This window comes from Seriola aureovittata, chromosome 23 (genome assembly GCF_021018895.1).
Source record: "Seriola aureovittata isolate HTS-2021-v1 ecotype China chromosome 23, ASM2101889v1, whole genome shotgun sequence".
Taxonomy (NCBI): domain Eukaryota; kingdom Metazoa; phylum Chordata; class Actinopteri; order Carangiformes; family Carangidae; genus Seriola; species Seriola aureovittata.
The window spans coordinates 19,794,393-19,815,078 of NC_079386.1; the positions used below are offsets into that span (position 1 = coordinate 19,794,393).

At 48.3% G+C, this 20,686-nt stretch overlaps 2 protein-coding genes across 6 annotated transcripts; both read right to left on the bottom strand.

Annotated features, from left to right (window-relative positions):
- Positions 1-6,149: 6,149 nt before the first annotated feature.
- On the bottom strand, positions 6,150-14,970 carry tfr2 (transferrin receptor 2). 3 transcript variants are annotated; one of them, XM_056368892.1, is made up of 18 exons: positions 14,796-14,970; positions 13,612-13,647; positions 13,306-13,525; positions 12,273-12,465; positions 12,041-12,181; positions 11,708-11,816; positions 11,389-11,631; positions 10,671-10,810; positions 10,426-10,601; positions 10,233-10,352; positions 9,070-9,152; positions 8,904-8,967; positions 8,445-8,512; positions 7,709-7,779; positions 7,540-7,624; positions 7,161-7,385; positions 6,901-7,041; positions 6,150-6,733 (listed from the first exon to the last, which is right to left on the bottom strand). In XM_056368892.1, the coding sequence occupies exons 2-18, from the start codon at positions 13,639-13,641 to the stop codon at positions 6,491-6,493; spliced, it is 2,352 nt and encodes a 783-aa protein (XP_056224867.1). In that variant the 5' UTR covers positions 13,642-13,647; positions 14,796-14,970; the 3' UTR covers positions 6,150-6,490. The 3 variants fall into 3 exon arrangements, with proteins under 3 accessions (XP_056224867.1, XP_056224864.1, XP_056224866.1); XM_056368889.1 differs by lacking the exon at positions 14,796-14,970 and adding an exon at positions 13,764-13,896; XM_056368891.1 differs by lacking the exon at positions 14,796-14,970 and adding an exon at positions 13,769-13,892.
- Positions 14,971-16,090: 1,120 nt separating this feature from the next.
- LOC130164322 (Fc receptor-like protein 5) lies at positions 16,091-19,816 on the bottom strand. 3 transcript variants are annotated; one of them, XM_056368992.1, is made up of 6 exons: positions 18,342-19,816; positions 18,080-18,236; positions 17,959-17,997; positions 17,584-17,874; positions 17,229-17,474; positions 16,091-17,153 (listed from the first exon to the last, which is right to left on the bottom strand). In XM_056368992.1, exons 2-6 carry the CDS (start codon positions 18,219-18,221, stop codon positions 16,945-16,947), a joined length of 927 nt encoding a protein of 308 aa, XP_056224967.1. In that variant the 5' UTR covers positions 18,222-18,236; positions 18,342-19,816; the 3' UTR covers positions 16,091-16,944. The 3 variants fall into 3 exon arrangements, with proteins under 3 accessions (XP_056224967.1, XP_056224966.1, XP_056224968.1); XM_056368991.1 differs by having other exon boundaries at positions 18,080-19,816; XM_056368993.1 differs by having other exon boundaries at positions 16,958-17,119; positions 18,080-19,816.
- Between the last annotated feature and the right edge of the window lie 870 nt (positions 19,817-20,686).

Sequence of the window (20,686 nt, forward strand, 5' to 3'; positions counted from 1 at the left end):
AACGGTCACTGTCCTGTTCTCAATAAAACTTTGTTTGAATGCTCTGAGTTTGGTCCTTTCAAAGTAAAAGCCTCATCATGTTGATCTGATTCTTCTCCCTGTTTGACCACATGACCACATGACCACATCAACACATGAACCCATGAAATGACAATGGTTCGGGTCTGGGCTGGTTCAGGTCCAGCGTCACCAGTCTGCTCTCATTAATCTGTCCATAAACTCAGCCCAGACAGGAGGGTGGAGACCCCCATTAAAACAGACCGTCACCACCCTGCTGTCTGACCTCACTAACCACAGCCTGTGATGTCATACTGACCCTTCCCTGTCCTGCAATATGATTGGTCCTTTGATGAGGTCAGAACAGGTTAAATACAAGCTCAGACGTCTCAATGCACCACAACAACAGACGAGAGTCAGAGCGACTGGACCCACCAGACTTTGAGTACTACTACTACTACTACTACTACTACTACTATACTACTGCTACAGCTACTACTACTGATGCAGCTACTACTACTTCATATACTGCTACTACTATTAATACTACTAAACTACTGCTACTACTGGTATTACTACTGCTACTGCTCCTGCTACTACAACTGCTCCTGCTTCTACTACTGCTCCTGCTCCTGCTGCTACTGCTACTGCTACTGCTCCTGCTTCTACTCCTGCTTCTACTACTGCTCCTGCTTCTACTACTGCTCCTGCTCCTGCTCCTGCTCCTGCTACTGCTCCTGCTCCTGCTCCTGCTTCTACTACTGCTCCTGCTCCTGCTACTGCTCCTGCTCCTGCTCCTGCTCCTGCTCCTGCTCCTGCTCCTGCTCCTGCTTCTACTACTGCTCCTGCTTCTACTACTGCTCCTGCTCCTGCTCCTGCTTCTACTACTGCTCCTGCTCCTGCTACTGCTCCTGCTCCTGCTACTGCTCCTGCTACTACTACTGCTGCTGCTTCTACTACTGCTCCTGCTACTGCTCCTGCTCCTGCTCCTGCTACTGCTCCTGCTACTACTACTGCTGCTGCTTCTACTACTGCTCCTGCTCCTGCTTCTACTACTGCTCCTGCTGCTGCTTCTACTACTGCTCCTGCTCCTGCTCCTGCTTCTACTTCTACTACTGCTCCTGCTACTGCTCCTGCTACTGCTCCTGCTACTGCTCCTGCTTCTACTACTGCTCCTGCTCCTGCTACTGCTCCTGCTACTACTACTGCTCCTGCTGCTGCTTCTACTACTGCTCCTGCTCCTGCTACTGCTCCTGCTTCTACTACTGCTCCTGCTTCTACTACTACTACTGCTTCTACTACTGCTCCTGCTCCTGCTACTGCTCCTGCTACTACTACTGCTCCTGCTGCTGCTTCTACTACTACTACTGCTCCTGCTACTGCTCCTGCTACTGCTACTGCTACTACTACTGCTCCTGCTACTACTACTGCTCCTGCTACTACTACTACTCCTGCTACTACTACTGCTCCTGCTACTGCTCCTGCTACTACTACTGCTGATATGATTGGTCCTTTGATGAGGTCAGAACAGGTTAAATACAAGCTCAGACGTCTCAATGCACCACAACAACAGACGAGAGTCAGAGCGACTGGACCCACCAGACTTTGAGTACTACTACTACTACTACTACTACTACTACTATACTACTGCTACAGCTACTACTACTGATGCAGCTACTACTACTTCATATACTGCTACTACTATTAATACTACTAAACTACTGCTACTACTGGTATTACTACTGCTACTGCTCCTGCTACTACAACTGTTCCTGCTTCTACTACTGCTCCTGCTCCTGCTGCTACTGCTACTGCTACTGCTCCTGCTTCTACTCCTGCTTCTACTACTGCTCCTGCTCTGCTACTGCTCCTGCTCCTGCTCCTGCTCCTGCTACTGCTCCTGCTCCTGCTCCTGCTTCTACTACTGCTCCTGCTCCTGCTACTGCTCCTGCTCCTGCTCCTGCTCCTGCTCCTGCTACTGCTCCTGCTCCTGCTCCTGCTTCTACTACTGCTCCTGCTTCTACTACTGCTCCTGCTCCTGCTCCTGCTTCTACTACTGCTCCTGCTCCTGCTACTGCTCCTGCTCCTGCTACTGCTCCTGCTACTACTACTGCTGCTGCTTCTACTACTACTGCTCCTGCTACTGCTCCTGCTCCTGCTCCTGCTACTGCTCCTGCTACTACTACTGCTGCTGCTTCTACTACTGCTCCTGCTCCTGCTTCTACTACTGCTCCTGCTGCTGCTTCTACTACTGCTCCTGCTCCTGCTCCTGCTTCTACTTCTACTACTGCTCCTGCTACTGCTCCTGCTACTGCTCCTGCTACTGCTCCTGCTACTACTACTGCTGATATGATTGGTCCTTTGATGAGGTCAGAACAGGTTAAATACAAGCTCAGACGTCTCAATGCACCACAACAACAGACGAGAGTCAGAGCGACTGGACCCACCAGACTTTGAGTACTACTACTACTACTACTACTACTACTACTATACTACTGCTACAGCTACTACTACTGATGCAGCTACTACTACTTCATATACTGCTACTACTATTAATACTACTAAACTACTGCTACTACTGGTATTACTACTGCTACTGCTCCTGCTACTACAACTGCTCCTGCTTCTACTACTGCTGCTGCTTCTACTACTGCTCCTGCTACTGCTCCTGCTCCTGCTCCTGCTACTGCTCCTGCTACTACTACTGCTGCTGCTTCTACTACTGCTCCTGCTCCTGCTTCTACTACTGCTCCTGCTGCTGCTTCTACTACTGCTCCTGCTCCTGCTCCTGCTTCTACTTCTACTACTGCTCCTGCTACTGCTCCTGCTACTGCTCCTGCTACTGCTCCTGCTTCTACTACTGCTCCTGCTCCTGCTACTGCTCCTGCTACTACTACTACTGCTCCTGCTGCTGCTTCTACTACTGCTCCTGCTCCTGCTACTGCTCCTGCTCCTGCTACTGCTCCTGCTACTACTACTGCTGCTGCTTCTACTACTGCTCCTGCTACTGCTCCTGCTCCTGCTCCTGCTACTGCTCCTGCTACTACTACTGCTGCTGCTTCTACTACTGCTCCTGCTCCTGCTTCTACTACTGCTCCTGCTGCTGCTTCTACTACTGCTCCTGCTCCTGCTCCTGCTTCTACTTCTACTACTGCTCCTGCTACTGCTCCTGCTACTGCTCCTGCTACTGCTCCTGCTTCTACTACTGCTCCTGCTCCTGCTACTGCTCCTGCTACTACTACTGCTCCTGCTGCTGCTTCTACTACTGCTCCTGCTCCTGCTACTGCTCCTGCTTCTACTACTGCTCCTGCTTCTACTACTACTACTGCTTCTACTACTGCTCCTGCTGCTCCTGCTACTGCTCCTGCTACTACTACTGCTCCTGCTGCTGCTTCTACTACTACTACTGCTACTGCTCCTGCTACTGCTACTGCTACTACTACTGCTCCTGCTACTACTACTGCTCCTGCTACTACTACTACTCCTGCTACTACTACTGCTCCTGCTACTGCTCCTGCTACTACTTCTACTACCGCTCCTGCTACTACTACTACTGCTCCTGCTACTGCTCCTGCTCCTGCTTCTACTTCTACTACTGCTCCTGCTACTGCTCCTGCTTCTACTACTGCTCCTGCTACTGCTACTACTACTGCTCCTGCTACTTCTACTACTGCTCCTGCTACTACTACTGCTCCTGCTACTGCTCCTGCTTCTACTACTACTACTACTGCTCCTGCTACTGCTCCTGCTTCTACTACTGCTCCTGCTACTGCTACTGCTCCTGCTACTACTACTGCTCCTGCTACTGCTCCTGCTCCTGCTACTGCTCCTGCTACTACTACTGCTCCTGCTACTGCTCCTGCTCCTGCTTCTGCTACTGCTCCTGCTTCTGCTACTGCTACTACTACTGCTCCTGCTACTACTACTGCTCCTGCTACTGCTCCTGCTCCTGCTACTACTACTGCTCCTGCTCCTGCTTCTGCTACTGCTACTACTACTGCTGCTGCTTCCTGCTCCTGCTACTACTACTGCTCCTGCTACTACTACTACTACTACTACTACTACTACCAGCAGAACTGTGAGTACTTGTGGTACTTTGAAGTGGTCATGTAGATGATGTCATACAGTTTAATATGTGGTGACTAAAATCTGTATTCCAGATACATGTAATGTTACGGACACGTGTTGTTGTCATGGTAACAAACATAAACAGGAAGCTGTTGTGGTTAAAGAACCCAATCTGTCTCATCAGATGTATCTGTGTGTGTTTCTTGTAAAAACAACACATCTATCCCTTTTTGGTTTGAGACCTCAGAGATTAGTGCCCTTTTCCGCCTTTCCCTCCCACCATTTATGTTTAAAGATCCTATCTTAAGTCTCTTCATGGAGAGATCAGAGAAGAGAAACAGACAAGCAGAAACCAGCAGAGAGCAGTGGAGAGAGAAAAACACCTTGTGATGCATGATCATGTTTTACTTCTTTGTGTTTTTTGCAGTTTTACCTTTTCTCAGAGTGTTAATGTGCTTCTTGCGACGGAAGCGTTTCTTTCCATCTAGGAGGTCAAAACCAACTTGTCTTTTCAGTACATTGACAGATCTAGTGAATTTTTCGGTGTCACTGAAATAATCACTCATGTTTACTGATCTTTTGTAAGTTTCATCTAAAAAGAGATGAATTCTCTTCAGTGAATAAAGATCTGTACTCCTGTACTCATAATCATCTTCCATCTCCTCTCCATCACATGAAGCCTGGCTGCTGCACAACCCCTGTCCTTCATTTATAGCCACCCTTTTGCAAGGAGGGCTTGAAGAAACTGCTCCTTCATTATTTCTAACCAACTGTGTTTGTCCATTGACTTCTACCGACATGGAGCTATGCAGGTTTCTTGAAATCACATATTCCTCCTGCTGTACAGCCTCTTCAACATTGTTGGTACAAAATGAACCACTGTTACAGATTGCCACAATCCCGCCGGCCACAGATCCGGACCAAGCCACCGCCCCGGCACCCGCGGAGGCGCCCGCCGGGCAGCAGGACACGGACCCGGAACCGGCCGCAGCCGCCGCCGCGCCAGTTGCAGACGCACCAGCCACCGCCCGGCACCCGGACATGGACCCGAACACCTGAGACGGTGATCCGCGTGGAGGGAACCGACAGCGGGAAACCTGCACAAACAGATCCCTAATGAACACGCCGCTCTCTATCAGCTGCTAAACCAGTGGCTCACTCTTAAGGAACAACCACAGCTTTGTTCATTCCAGATGCATAAACCAGATTGTCATGTGCTACCTGCTCACCTGCAGCCAGCAGAACCTCCTCAACAGTAACAGAACCACCCGGAGGGACTATCCGCGTCTCGGAGGACGCCACTCCTCCTGAAATACCCGCCAACAGCTCCGAGAATCACACCAACAACTCCACAGAAAATGCTATTAAAGCAGCTCACCTGATCATGCAGCTAGAAACAGACACTAAACCAATTCAAACTCCCGCCACTAGCACGTCCACCACCGCCACTCACGCTCACATTCACCGGAACCGGAAGGAGAGGAGAGGAGAGACAGGAGGTGAGACAGGAGGTGAGACAGGGTGACTGTGATTGGTCAGTGTGGCTGTGATTGGTCAGTGTGGCTGTGATTGGTCAGTGTGGCTCTGATTGGTCAGTGTGGCTGTGATTGGTCAGTGTGGCACTGATTGGTCAGTGTGGCTGTGATTGGTCAGTGTGGCTGTGATTGGTCAGTGTGGCTGTGATTGGTCAGTGTGGCTCTGATTGGTCAGTGTGGCTCTGATTGGTCAGTGTGGCACTGATTGGTCAGTGTGGCTGTGATTGGTCAGTGTGGCTCTGATTGGTCAGTGTGGCTCTGATTGGTCAGTGTGGCACTGATTGGTCAGTGTGGCTCTGATTGGTCAGTGTGGCTCTGATTGGTCAGTGTGGCTGTGATTGGTCAGTGTGGCTGTGATTGGTCAGTGTGGCTCTGATTGGTCAGTGTGGCTCTGATTGGTCAGTGTGGCTCATGAAACACAGATAAATTACACCATCTACAGACGGACACACCCTCCACACTAACAGCTGTCTGTCTGCAGCTCGTTAACCAGCTTTAACAAGGTTTTAAGAGGCTCACTTCCTGTCTGACTGAGGCACAACATCATCATCATCATCGGAGGCAGAACGTGTTTTAATCAGTTTTTACAAACAAAGTTTAAAGACAGAAAACAGAAAAAACTGATAAGGACAAGAATCATAATTAATCACCTTGTAATCAATCCTCTGTATTAATGATTAAGTAAATAATACTGAATATTAATGTATCACATTATAATAAATATTATCAGTATTACAGTGATATCAGATTCAACTTCACATGAAACCACTGAGGGTTAAAGTTACAGCTCAGGATATCAGATAATCTGCCTAGCAACAGGAAAACTCCTCACTGGATTGGTGGAAAAGTTACATTTCTCCTGTGTGTGTGTCTGTGTGTATCACTATGTATCAGTGTGTGTTGTGGATGCTCCACACGTCTCCGCTCAGGGCGTTCGCCGCCCCCTGTAGCGTCCAGGTGAACAGGGCAAGCTGTCGTCTGAAGCGCGTCTCGTCGAAGCGGGCAGGGTCAGAGGTCAGCAGGGCCAGGTGCTCATTGAGCGCGCTCAGAGTGTGGTTACCACGACCATGGATCACATGACGGAACGGCGTCTCCACCATTGACACATACTGAGACAGGAAGTAGTACTCCACCTGGAGGACAGACAAGGACCAGGTCAGACCAGGACCCTCACACCTGAACCCTCAGTGGTGTACAGGTGTGTAGTACAGGTGTGGTGTAAAGGGTTAGGGTTAAAGGGGGGGTTGTACAGGTGTGTAGTACAGATGATGTACAGGTGTGGTGTACAGGTGTGGTGTACCTTCATGATGCGGGTGTTGTAGAAGCGGGCGGTGGTGGGGTCGTGCAGGTCGCTGTAGTCGATGGCTCTCTGCAGAGTCTCTGCTGCTCGGCTGTAATCTCCTCTGGCGCTGAAGACCCACTGAGGGGACAGACCTCTGGACTGAGGACAGGACAGAGACGTCAGCTGATGGACATGTACTGGTTGTACTGGTTGAACTGGTTGAACTGGTTGAACTGGTTGAACTGGTTGTACTGGTTGTACTGGTACAGGTGTGTTACCTGCAGCTCAGCAGAGTGTTTGTTGAGCTGGGCGCTGAGCTGCAGAACCGTCTGGGCGTAGGAAGTGATGCGTAGCGGCAGGATGTGGTCGTGGGCCAATCGCAACACCATCTCACCCACCAGCTCCCCCAGACTCCGCCCAGTGACGCCCAGACGACCCCCCAGCACCTCCTGGAGACGGGAGGCGCTGTCCAATGGCGTGTTGATGAACGGGTAAGCTCGCTCCTGAACAAACACACAGAACATGACATTCGCATGACATCATAAAATTACATGGTGAGAAACGTGTCACATGACTGAGATGACAAGGAAATGTTATGATAACAGGTACAGTGTGTGATGATGTCATCAGTACAGTGTGTGATGATGTCACAGTTACCTCGGTGAACCTGAGCTCCATGGCTGGGACTCCAGCGAACGCGGTGAAACTGTACGCTCCACTGTTCAGGTAGAGAGGCTTCATACTGAGGAGACAACAGAGAGCCAGTGTGTGTGTGTGTGTGTGTGTGTGTGTGTGTGTGTGTGTGTGTGTGTGTGTGTGTCCTCACATCCTCCAGCTGCCCCCCTCCCTCTCAGCCTGGCTGTAGATGGTCTGACCTGCGTGTTTAGGATGCTCCACCTGAAACAGGAAACAGCTCATCAGGTTCCAGGTCTTCACTCATCAGAATCATCATCGTCACCTGTCTTCATCACTTCTCCTAACGCTGACTCACCTGAGCAACAGCTGTTCAGACACTGAGCTACAGTTCCAACAGAAACATGATGGACAGATAAGGAGACTCACTGTGGACATGTCAGCCTCTCAGCTGATCACTGTATACAAACGTATATACAAACCTATAGACAGAGGAGCTTTGGATTTAAACATGGTTCATCAACGATTCACCGTCATGAAAAAAGTCTCTGACATTTGTTCATAAATACACATATATATAAATGTACATATATATATATATATATATATGTACATATATATATATATATATATATATACATACAGTCATGGCCAAAAATATTGGCACCCCTGCACTTCTTTCAGATAAAGCACCATTTCTCCCAGAAATTTGTTGCAATTAAAAATGCTTTGGTATTCAAATGTTTATAATCTGAAAAATATTTATATATATATATATAAAATATATTTTTGGCCATGACTATGTATATATATAATGTATATGTGTGTATGTGTGTATGTATACATATATATGTATATATTTAAGTATATAAATCTATATATATATATATATATATATATATATGTGTACACAGGCCCTCACAGGTCACCTGTCTGATTGCAGCATCCAGAAGGTCGACCAGCAGAGGACTGGTGTAGGCTGACAGGACATCATCACCTAGGTAACAGACAGAGAGACAGACAGTCAGAGAGACAGAGACAGTCAGACAGACAGAGAGACAGACAGGGAGACAGACAGACAGAGAGAGAGAGATGGTCAGACAGACAGAGAGGCAGACAGACAGACAGAGAGAGAGAGACAGTCAGACAGAGACAGAGAGAGAGAGATAGTCAGACAGACAGACAGAGACAGAAAGACAGACAGAGAGGCAGACAGACAGACAGAGACAGACAGAGAGACAGACAGACAGTCAGAGACAGACAGACAGAGAGACAGACATAGACAGAGAGACAGTCAGACAGACAGTCAGAAACAGACAGACAGACAGAAAGACAGACAGAGAGACAGTCAGACAGACAGAGAGACAGACAGACAGACAGACAGTTACCCATGATAGCTTGGTCCAGACTGAAGTAGGCCACAGCCTTCAGGTGGAGCATGGACAGGTAACCCTGGTGAACAGAGGTCAGAGGTAATTGATCTACAGTGGAGGCTGCAGGTCAGAGGTCAGTGATGTCAGCAGGAGGTGTGTGAGGCTCTCTGATTGGACGAACCTCCAGCCACTCAGTAGCTCCCACGTTGCCAAACTCTCCGGCGTCCCAGCTGACGAATAGGAGACTCCGCCTGGGACTGAAGCCTGAGACAGAGACACTGAGCTGAGAGCTGCAGGTACAGGTGAGTAGTGGTGCATTCAATGACATCCGGTCAGTGTCAACACTGTGTGTGAGTATTCTGATGTTACATATATGACAACGTCTTCTGCTGTGCAGGTAGTTGAACAGTTAAGGTCCTCGCTAACACCTGCAGCTCTCAGCTGACTGTGGTCTGACAGGTGTTCACACAGGTGTTCACATGACATCACTACTAAAACTCAACACTTCCTGTTGGTTTGATTGACTCTGAATCCTCCATGATAATAACTGGAGACAGTTAGCTCGGTCCCAGGACAGGCTAACTGTTAGCTTCAGCTCATTTCCTGTCACATGTCTCTGATCATTTTTAACATAAATCATAAAACAAAGTGCTAAAGCTGCGTGAAGAGACAGAGTCAGGCTCTAGTTTACTAGTTTACCGATGGCTGCCTCTATCACAGGTGAGACTCTTCCTCTGTGGCACCTGTCGGAACGACCTCCAGAACTTTTTAATAAGAAACAACTCAAATCTGAAAGTGAATTTATCTTATTAGTTCATTGGTAAATAAATCACTCGTCACATTCATTAGACAGTTTACACATCACAGCAGGTATGTTATTAAAATATTACTACCTCACATCTCCATGGAAACCACTGGGTAACCACCTGTCAACACTGGCAACTGCCACAACATAAACCTAGCAACGCTCTAGAGAAACCTTAGCAACACCCTAAGAATGTCCTAGAAACCACTGAGTTACCACCTGCTAACTCCACCGACTGTTCAGTAACCACTGACACCTGTCAACGCCATGGCAACAGTCATGAGAAAAACCATAGCAACCACCCAGTGACCTTTGAGAAGACGCCAGTAACCACTAGTAGCAACACCCTCAGAATGTCCTAGTAACAACTGAATAATCGCTGTTAGTAACCACTGACATCTGAACAACCACCTGTCAACGCCACGGCAACAGCCACAACATAAACGCAGCATTGCTCTGATCTCCTAACAACGCAGACACATTGACCCTTGGGGCCACAGCCCAGTGTGAGGGGCCACACCTATCCAGGTGAGTCTTACCGTTCTTCACCATGGTCGAGAAAGTGCGGGCCAACTCCATGAGGATCGCCGTCCCCACCCCGGACTTGACAGCTCCTGGTCCCAGTGAGTCCCTCTGAGCTCCCAGTATAATGTACTGGTCTGAGGAGAGACAACAGGGACCAGTGTCACGGATACACACCTGTACAGGTGACGGACGTGTGTGGGGGCTCACCTGGCTCCACCCGGCCCTCCAGAGACGAGAAGATGTTGTTGAGCAGGACGGGCGTCATCACGTTGTGGACGGACATCTTGACTCGGCGCCCGGAGCTGAACTCAGGACCGACCACGCAGCGGACGTACGGCAGCCGCCCGCGCCACGAGGGAGGACAGGACACACCTGACAGCTGGCTGAGACGCAGAGGACTGCAGTTAGGTCACAGTGATACCTGAGCAGGTAACTGAGGGGGCGGGGCTCACCTGAGCAGCTTGGCGGCCACGGTGGCGCTGATCGGCAGAGCTGGGATGAGCGGCAGGCCGGACGACTGGATGGGCGGGAACTGAGTGTGATTAAAAGAGGGAAAGCCAGGGGTGAACGGATCACCTGACCCCAGGTGGACCTGTGATTGGACGAGTCAGAGGGAGACGCTGATTGGTAGAGAGGAGTGAGACGTGTGTTTATGTGTGTGTGTTTTGTGTTTGTGTGTTACATGTGTGTGTGTGTGTTTGTGTGTGTGTGTGTGTGTTACGTGTCTGTGTGTGTGTGTTACGTGTCTGTGTGTGTGTGTGTGTGTGTTTATGTGTGTGTGTTTGTGTGTGTGTGTGTGTTACATGTGTGTGTGTGTGTTTGTGTGTGTGTGTGTGTGTTTGTGTGTGTGTGTGTGTGTTACGTGTCTGTGTGTGTGTGTTACGTGTCTGTGTGTGTGTGTGTGTGTGTGTGTTTATGTGTGTGTGTGTGTGTTTGTGTGTGTGTGTGTGTCTGTGTGTGTTTATGTGTGTGTGTGTGTGTGTGTTTATGTGTGTGTGTTTTGTGTTTGTGTGTTACATGTGTGTGTGTGTGTTTGTGTGTGTGTGTGTGTGTTTGTGTGTGTGTGTGTGTTACGTGTCTGTGTGTGTGTGTTACGTGTCTGTGTGTGTGTGTCTGTGTGTGTTTATGTGTGTGTGTGTGTGTGTGTCTGTGTGTGTGTGTGTGTGTTACATGTTCGGACACGGCGGTGTGTGTGTTCAGTCCGAGGCGGCGGGGGTCTTGCGGCAGGTCAGCAGGGTCAGGGTAGATCAAAGCTCCGCCTGCCCCATTCCTCTCAGCCAACCAGACCTTCTCTGCGAAACTGACCCCGCCCCCCACACGCATCACCACCACAGAGCCAATCAGAGACACGCCCACACTCCTCAGCCAATTAAAATCCTCTGGACGGCCGTAGTTGGCGTAGACCACGCCCCCCTGCAGAGACAGAGACAGGTACAGGTGACTGGGGTCAAGGTTACCATGGAGATGAACAGCTGTTTCTCCGTCTCACCGTGGTACTTCCTGTGGCGCTGTACGGACAGAAGTCAGACGGGTTCAGAGGAATCTTCTCTGAGATCAGTCCTGCAGAGTCCAGCAGCCACAGAGAACTCCTCACAGACCTGCAGGGGTCAGAGGTCAGAGGTCACAGAGAATTCCTCACAGACCTGCAGGGGTCAGAGGTCACAGAGAATTCCTCACAGACCTGCAGGGGTCAGAGGTCACAGAGAACTCCTCACAGACCTGCAGGGGTCAGAGGTCAGAGGTCACAGAGAATTCCTCACAGACCTGCAGGGGTCAGAGGATTGTTTGTGGGCAGAGGTGGGCGGGGTCAGTGTGTTCCTACCTGTCAGGGAACTGCAGCGTGGCGAACAGGGACTCGGTCCAGGTGTGGTCCATGTGCAGCTGAGTGAAGCGGCGGAGGATCTCTGAGGCCAGAGATGTTCCCTCCACAGACCCGGGAGGATGACTTGCCCTGCTGACACGGCTGAGACCACACACAGACCGGGTCAGGACCAGGACCAGGTCTGGATCAAGACTGGGTCAGGATCAGGACCAGGTTCTGGTAGGCCACCTACCTGACTGTGCTGTGGATATCTTCGTCCTGCAGCAGCCTCCTCATCATCACCCTCAGGTCTCCCAGGTAAAGCCCCGCCCCTCCCTTTGTAGACGGCTTATCCCCGCTCCCTTGGTGCTCGTCCTCCTCCCCCTGCCCCCCCACCTGGGAGCAGTGGTACCGCCCACTGAACACAGCGTAGGCCAATAGGAAAGCTGGGAGAGAGACAGGCCACGCCCATTTTAATCACATGATCAAACCAATCAACAAAAGCAGTGCGTGTTTTTGTGTTTGTGTCTGTGTGTCTGTGTGTGAGTGTGTCTGTGTGTGTGTGTGTGAGTGTGTATGTGTCTGTGTGTGTGTGTGTGTATATTAATGTGTGTGTGTCTGTGTGTGTGTGTGTGAGTGTGTCTCTGTGTGTGTGTGTGTGTGTGTTGTATGTGTCTGTGTGTGTGTGTGTGTATATTAATGTGTGTGTCTGTGTGTGTGTGTGTCTGTGTGTGTGTGTGTATATTAATGTGTTTGTCTGTGTGCGTGTGTGTGTTGTCTGTGTGTGTGTGTGTGTGTGTGTGTGTCTGTGTGTGTGTGTCTGTGTGTGTGTATTAATGTGTGTCTGTGTGTGTGTGTGTGTGTTGTCTGTGTGCGTGTGTCTGTGTGTGTGTGTGTGTTGTCTGTGTGTGTGTGTGTGTGTCTGTCTGTGTGTGTGTCTGTGTGTGTGTGTGTCTGTGTGTGTGTGTGTGTTGTCTGTGTGTGTGTGTGTGTGTCTGTCTGTGTGTGTGTCTGTGTGTGTGTTGTCCGTGTGTGTGTGTGTGTGTGTGTATTAATGTGTGTGTCTGTGCGTGTGTGTGTCTGTGTGTGTGTGTGTATGAATGTGTGTGAGTGTGTGTGAGTGTGTGTGTGTGTGTGTGTGTGTGTGTGTGTGAGTGTGTGTGTGTGTGTATTAATGTGTGAGTGTGTGTGTGTGTGTGTGTGTGTGTGTGTGTATTAATGTGTGTGAGTGTGTGTGAGTAAGTGTGTGTATGTGTGTGTGTGAGTGTGTGTTTGTGTGAATGTACCAATGGTGAAGATGACGACTCCACACACACACAACAGCGCGCCAGCTCTCCGGTAACCACGGTGACGCCTCAGCACCAACGCTGTGATGTCACTGCTAGGCCCCGCCTCCATCTCCTCCTCAGCCTCTGATGTCATAAACCTCATCTCCACTCTCGGAGCTCCTCCCATCTCCTCATCCTCGGACACGCTCACTGAGCGGTGGAGAGACACTGAGGAAGACTGGGGGGAGAAAGAGAGAGAGAGAGAGATAGGGAGTAACCATGGCAACTGATCAGAGGGGGAGGGGCTTCCACCAAGTGTCTTACCTGTGTCAGACGAGTCCTGATGGAGTCCATGGAGACCTACAGGAGGGAGGAGACAGAGGATAATGTCACGTGATTATGACTGATCATCAGAATGACAGTGATCACCTGACTTGTTCTGTGGTTACTCTCAGGTGTCATGTGACATCTTCTACCTGACCCTAAGACACAGCTGGTCAACGCCTGTCTCTGATTGGAGGAGGACACGATGAAGACAGACCAGTGGGCCCAGGTGGATCGTCCTATTCCGTCCAGGTGACGAGAGAAGTGAGGACGGAGCACGGCTGGATCTGTCCCTCGGCCGACTCTGTTTGGTTCCTCAGAGGGGTCAGAGGTCAGCGTGAGCTGTCTGTTTGATCTGCTTAACTTTATTAACAGCTAAGTAAACACACACACCCTCACACACACACAGACAGAGTAGATGAGTGTGTGTGTGTGTGTGTGTATGTGGTCATCCAGTGACCTGCTGATTGTGGCTCCGCCTCCTTCGTCCTCCAGTCGTGAACAGAGAGGCAGCGGCTGAACAACTGTTCCCAGGCTTCACTGTGTGTCCTTTGGTTCCTACCTGCCTTTGTTTACAGGGGACAGATGTGACTGTGGCACCTGTCCTGCTGTCCACCTGTCACTGGGACATGTTGGGGTGCAACATGGAAATAGATTAAAAGCCATGATCTCAAGGGGTGAGTGATGTGTTCAAGGACAGGAAACTCTGTAAATCCCAAACTTCATGTTCTTCACTGTGTCTCTAGTTTCTATCTGATCAAACGTCTTAATGTCCCTCGTCTTCCAAAGCTTTTAGTGGGAGGAGTTTATTGACGTCAATATCTCAAACAAAACTATTCAGAATATGTTTGATTTCGACTACAATATTGTATCTTACAGAAACTCAATTTTACAACTTTGGTCTAAACGTGATATTCAAACTTTACCCAAAGCAAAAGATCTGACCTGTGACGACGCTGACTCTACTGAGCATTTATTTATTCATATATACGAGTGGAACCTCGATGAGTTCGTGTCTCACACAAAAGCATCGACACTTTCTAGAATAACACATTCTGATTTACAGAAGAGTCCTTCAAGTGTTTATGTTCTATTATGTTTAATATCGTTTCAATCTCTTATCTGTGTTGATTTATTATTATTATATTATTTATTTATCATTACCTTTATCTATTTTTTTTTACCTGTTCTCTTTCATAAATTGTGAAGATCTCAAAGCCAAGTTGTCGTATATGGAATTTTTTTAAAAAGTCCTCCTCATGGTTTTATTGTGAAGGGGCTTGTGATGTCGTCGGATATCAATTAATTAAAGTAGAGCATGTCTTCAGTGAGCGGACTTTATTTGCAGGACTCGGCCACATCATGACAGGACACAACCTGTCAGTAGCATCATGTGACTCTCCTGTTCACACACTGCATCATCCCCAGATGCCACATACAGTGGCGCCCTCTACAGGCCTCCAGCTTTAATAACATGCAAGAGCCACTATAACACCCCCCCCCCCCTCTTAAGTTCAAACAGCATCATAGTTTACAGGTAATCTGACACAACATGACTATGACAACTGACTGTGTGACCAAACATAGACACGAGCATCCTCTTTGATATTTCTTATCTTTTTATAAACCAAAAAATATATAGAAATCTGAAAACCATTAACCTTTCATTCCCAGCGTTAGGGTCAGGGTTAGTTTTTACTGTCGAACGACCCTCCTCAACTTAAAGAAAACACTATCTTTTCTCTGCATCTTAAACTTTTACTTCACGACAAAGTCCTTCATATGGGCTGGTGGTCTCCTGTTTCTTTGAGATCTGAACAACTCCTTAGTGGGCGAACCACCAGGTGTATTGTTTTCCTTGTTTTGTTTCACCGTAGCGGAAACTTTATCATCCACTCGTGTAGTGCTTGTGTCCTGTGGCCCTGTGTTGGTCACTGTGGAGGTACCACATATTCTTCAGGTGTCGAATCTGGTATCAGAACTTGCAGATCTTGCTCCTGTCTGCTGAACAGTTGATCCACGTGTCTCCTGACAACTTTACCATTTCCCAGCAGCACTGTGTAAGCAACTGGTCCTGGTCTCCTGTTTCAGTCCTGGTACCCATTTAGGTCCACATCCATAGTCTCCTGCTGCAAAGGTGCACTCTTTTGCATGTTTGTCATGGTGAGCTTTTTGGCTTGCTTGGTTTGACTCCACCTTTTGTCTCAAGGCGGGATTATGAGATCCAATGTACACCTCAACTTCCGACCCATCATGGTGACATGGTGGTGAGCAGTGCTGGAGCTCCACAGGGGACGGTCTTGTCCCCTCCTGTCTTCAGCCTGTGCACCTCAGACTTCAAGTTCAACATGGAGACCTTCCACCTACAGAAGTGGACTGTGGATGGTGGTGGACAGCTGCAGCTCAACACTGTGACTGTCCAGCTGTTCAGCTCCTCCCCTCTCTGCACATCTGCATCAGTCCTCAGCTGTGGACCCGCTTCACACCTCGTGTCATTTTCTCCTCAGATACTGTTCGTCTTCTTTGAATGTCTCGTCTTCACACGTTTTCTCTGTGATTCAATCTCACACTTTTACTTTGTAGTTTTTCACGTTTGCATTTGTATATTTTTCTCAGGTGTTTGTCTCCTCCAGGTGACCTGTCCTCTCCAAACACCTGGAGAGGACAAACAGCCGAGGTGTCTGTGTGACAGGTGGTGACGCTCAGTGTCTCAGTCGTACAGTCAGAGCTGATGGTCAGAGGAGCCACTGAGGGGAACTGTAGAAATGTTCTTCATGTGACGATGCTGATCATAAACATCGTGATTACAGAATTAACGCTCATCGGACCATCAGCTGTTCGACCTCTGAAGTTTGTAAATGGACTGACATGAAACGTTTGAACATGTTTGAATCATTTATTGAAGCAGAAGCATTTTTCCAACAGACTCATCGATCTGTTCATAGAAGACAAACACAAAGTCCACCTGACAGATTATTGATTGATAAAGAAACTTAAATAACGATGTAGAAACCACCATCACCTGGTTGTCTGCCTCCGCAACAGATAAAATAAAAGTGTTTTTCTTAGGTCACCGTGACCTTTCACCTTTAGCCACCAAAATCGAATCACTTTGTCCTCGAGTCCAGGTGAAAGTTTTTACCAAATTTGAAGTTCTGTCGAGGCATTACTGAGACATCGTGTCCACGAGAATGAGACACACGGACAGTCAACCTGAAAACAAAATGGCTGCTGCACCGTCACCAGGTGGAGGAATAAAAAGATAATTACAGGTGAAACAGGAAGTAGAGAGAACCAGGTGAAGCAGTTTATGTTGTGTGAGTCATATTCAGCTCACAGCTCACGCTCTGTGATGACATCAGCAGTGAGGTCATCATACTCTTCGACACACAGGGTCATCTCCATGGAGACAGCTGGTCTGCGTCCTGTCTTCCTGCTGCAGCACATGGACACCATGAGGACAGTGCAGACGCAGTATGGACACACGGCCACTAGATGGCACAAGAGTCTGGACACAGACACAGAGGGGGGAGGAGGAGGGGCTGTAAAGACAGGATAAGTCATCAGTTTATTATGATAAACTGTCTATAAACAGGAAGTGATGTCAGCGTCCTGACCTCTGACCCTCAGCCAGCTCTGAGGAGACGGTCCAAACAGATCAGTAGAACACGAGTAGAAACCTTCATCAGACTCTTGGACTCTACTGATGGACAACTCCTGGACTTTAACTCTGTCTCCTGTGTGGATCCCGTTCTTCAAGAAATAAGCTGCACGTGTGGAACCATCTTTGTTTCTACAGCGCAGAGTGACATCACTTCCTGTCATCACAGGAAGTGCAGGGATCTCCAGAATAAAAGGGCCATCTACGCAGCAAAAAGGAACCAGAGTGTCATAGAGGAAGAGAGAGAGAGAGCAGGTTTCTGTAAACCACCAATCTACTCCCGATCACATGACCTGAAAGTGTTACTGTACCTTTAAGAGTCACACTGATGTTGACCTGGAGGCTCGTCTCTCCTGAACTGGTCTCACACCAGTAAACTCCAGAGTCTGACTGGGAGAGACCTGAGACTCTGCAGGAGGAACCATCAGAGGTCCCAAATCCTGAACCACAGTCACCAGTCTGTCCTCCACTGGTCCTCTTGACTGTCTGTCCTCCTGTCTGTCCAACTGTCTGTCCACCTGTCTGTCCTCCTCCAATACAACTCAGAGACACTGAGTCTTCAATGAAGAACTGCTGAAGGTTTGGACTGACATTCAGAGAGACTGGAGGACAGAGAGAGACAGAGTGAGACAGAAAGAGAGAGACATTCACATTCAGATACAGTCAGTAACTGTTTTCTCTCTCACCTGCAGAAACAGTCTGTCCAGACAGCAGCACACACACACCTGCAACAAGAGGACAGAGGTCACTGAAGGTCAGAGGTGAGCGAGTGAGTGACTGAGTGACAGTAGAAGTGTGTGGACTCACCGAGCAGCAGAGAGACAGGTGGAGTCTTCATGTTGTCTCCGTGACGACTGACCGTCAGTCTGTGCAGCAGAGAGACGCCTTCAGCTTCACCACTTCCTGTTGACGACCTCAGCACCTCATTGGCTGTGCTCCATGTGACCATGCCACTGTCCCGATGCTTGTATATCATACACGACATGGCCAAAAGTATATGGACACCCAGTCAGCTCAGGCTCAGTGTTGAATTTATCACATTATGCTGAACTGGCCAAATGACACTGACCGTCAAACCTGGTCCTCTTCACGTCGACTCGGAGGTTATTTTCTGTTAAATACTGAAGTTGATGAAGAAGCGGCGTCACACCTGGAGGGATCCGTGGGACTGAAGGGGGATTTCAGTCGGACGCGTCAGATTCTCAGACGAACGCAGCAGCTCACTCTGAGCAGCACGAGGATGAAACCACAGCAGAGTAAAGTAGAAGCTGACCACAGACACACCTGTGCACCTGAGCTTGATATTTCAATGTCTGCCTCCAGTTTCTGTTCCTGCCTCTGAACAACGAGTCATGTTTAACTCATACATGTTCCAGCTTCAGGTCACATCCTGTTTATGCACAGTCAGATACACTTACACCTTCTTTGTGAAGTCTTCAGTTATGGCTAAAAAGTGTTTTGTGAGGTCACACTGACCTTTGACCTTTGACCACCAAAATGTAATAAGTTCATCCTTGAGTCCAGGTGAATGTTTGTGCTCATTGTGAAGAGGGTTACTGACACATCGTGTCCATGTAACATGTCGCCAGCATGTTGTATTATCACGCAATAATAATCATAATAATAATAATAATAATAATAATAATAATGTCGTTATATAAATATTACTTTCTCAGTAATTTCATCTTTATCTCTTCGTTGTAAAGTGTAGCTTCATATTTGTGTCATGTTATTCAATACTTTCATATTTAATGCCAGGTTACCATGGTAACAACACATCTACATAATGTTATAACATTACTGGGGGAACAAGTCAGTCCGGGCTTGTATCTTCCAGGTGAGTGAGTGATGATGTGTAAATATTAATATATAATGTATCAATCATTGAGAGTGATCACACTGGATGGTTTTATTGAGCTGCCTCAGTCAGACTGAACCCTGTCGCTCACAAGGTCAGAGTTCAACTGATTGACTGATTGATTAATTGACTGAATGACTGATTGACTGATTGATTGATTGTATTTATGATGAATCCAGTGTGAAAAACTAAGTCTTCTCCAGCTCACGACACTTTGATCTTCTTCTTCTCTAAAACACGAGCACCGAGGTGAAACATTAGTTTAGATGCTTGAAGATAACTGAGATATATATTTAGGAGCATACTGTATATTGATTGCTTTTACAGTAATCATTATACTATATTATATTATATTATTATTAAAGTCTGCTCAGAATAAACATACAGTCCTGGTTTCCTTCATGCTGGTTTGTGTTTGCTCTGTTTCATCTCTGTCGACATGAAGCATCAGGAAATGAAGCTTTTCTGAAGCTGGACCGTTTCACAGCGTCATGAAGCTTCAGTTCACCATCACTAAGTTGAAGTATCTGGGTCTGGTCCTCAGTGAGGGGAGGACGGAGCGAGGACGTTGCACGTTGTACTGGACCGTCGTCCTGAAGAGGAGCGGAGTGTGAAAACTAAGCTCTGATGTCCCGGTGGATCTTCGTCCCTGTCTTCACCTAAGGTCCAGAGCTCTGGGCAGAGACAGACGGACTTAGACTGACAGACTGAGACTGACAGACTGAGACTGACAGACTGAGACTGACAGACTGAGACAGACTGAGACTGACAGACTGAGACTGACAGACTGAGACAGACTGAGACTGACAGACTGAGACAGACAGACTGAGACTGACAGACTGAGACTGACAGACTGAGACAGAGTGAGACAGACTGAGACTGACAGACTGAGACTGACAGACTGAGACTGACAGACTAAGACTGACAGACTGAGACAGACTGAGACAGACTGAGACAGACAGACTGAGACAGACAGACTGAGACTGACAGACTGAGACTGACAGACTGAGACTGACAGACTGAGACAGACTGAGACTGACAGACTGAGACTGACAGACTGAGACTGACAGACTAAGACTGACAGACTGAGACAGACTGAGACAGACAGACTGAGACAGACTGAGACTGACAGACTGAGACTGACAGACTGAGACAGACTGAGACAGACAGACTGAGACAGACAGACTGAGACTGACAGACTGAGACTGACAGACTGAGACAGACTGAGACAGACAGACTGAGACAGACAGACTGAGACTGACAGACTGAGACAGACTGAGACTGACAGACTGAGACTGACAGACTGAGACTGACAGACTGAGACAGACTGAGACTGACAGACTGAGACTGACAGACTGAGACAGACAGACTGAGACTGACAGACTAAGACTGACAGACTGAGACAGACTGAGACAGACAGACTGAGACTGACAGACTGAGACTGACAGACTAAGACTGACAGACTGAGACAGACTGAGACAGACAGACTGAGACTGACAGACTGAGACTGACAGACTGAGACTGACAGACTGAGACAGACAGACTGAGACTGACAG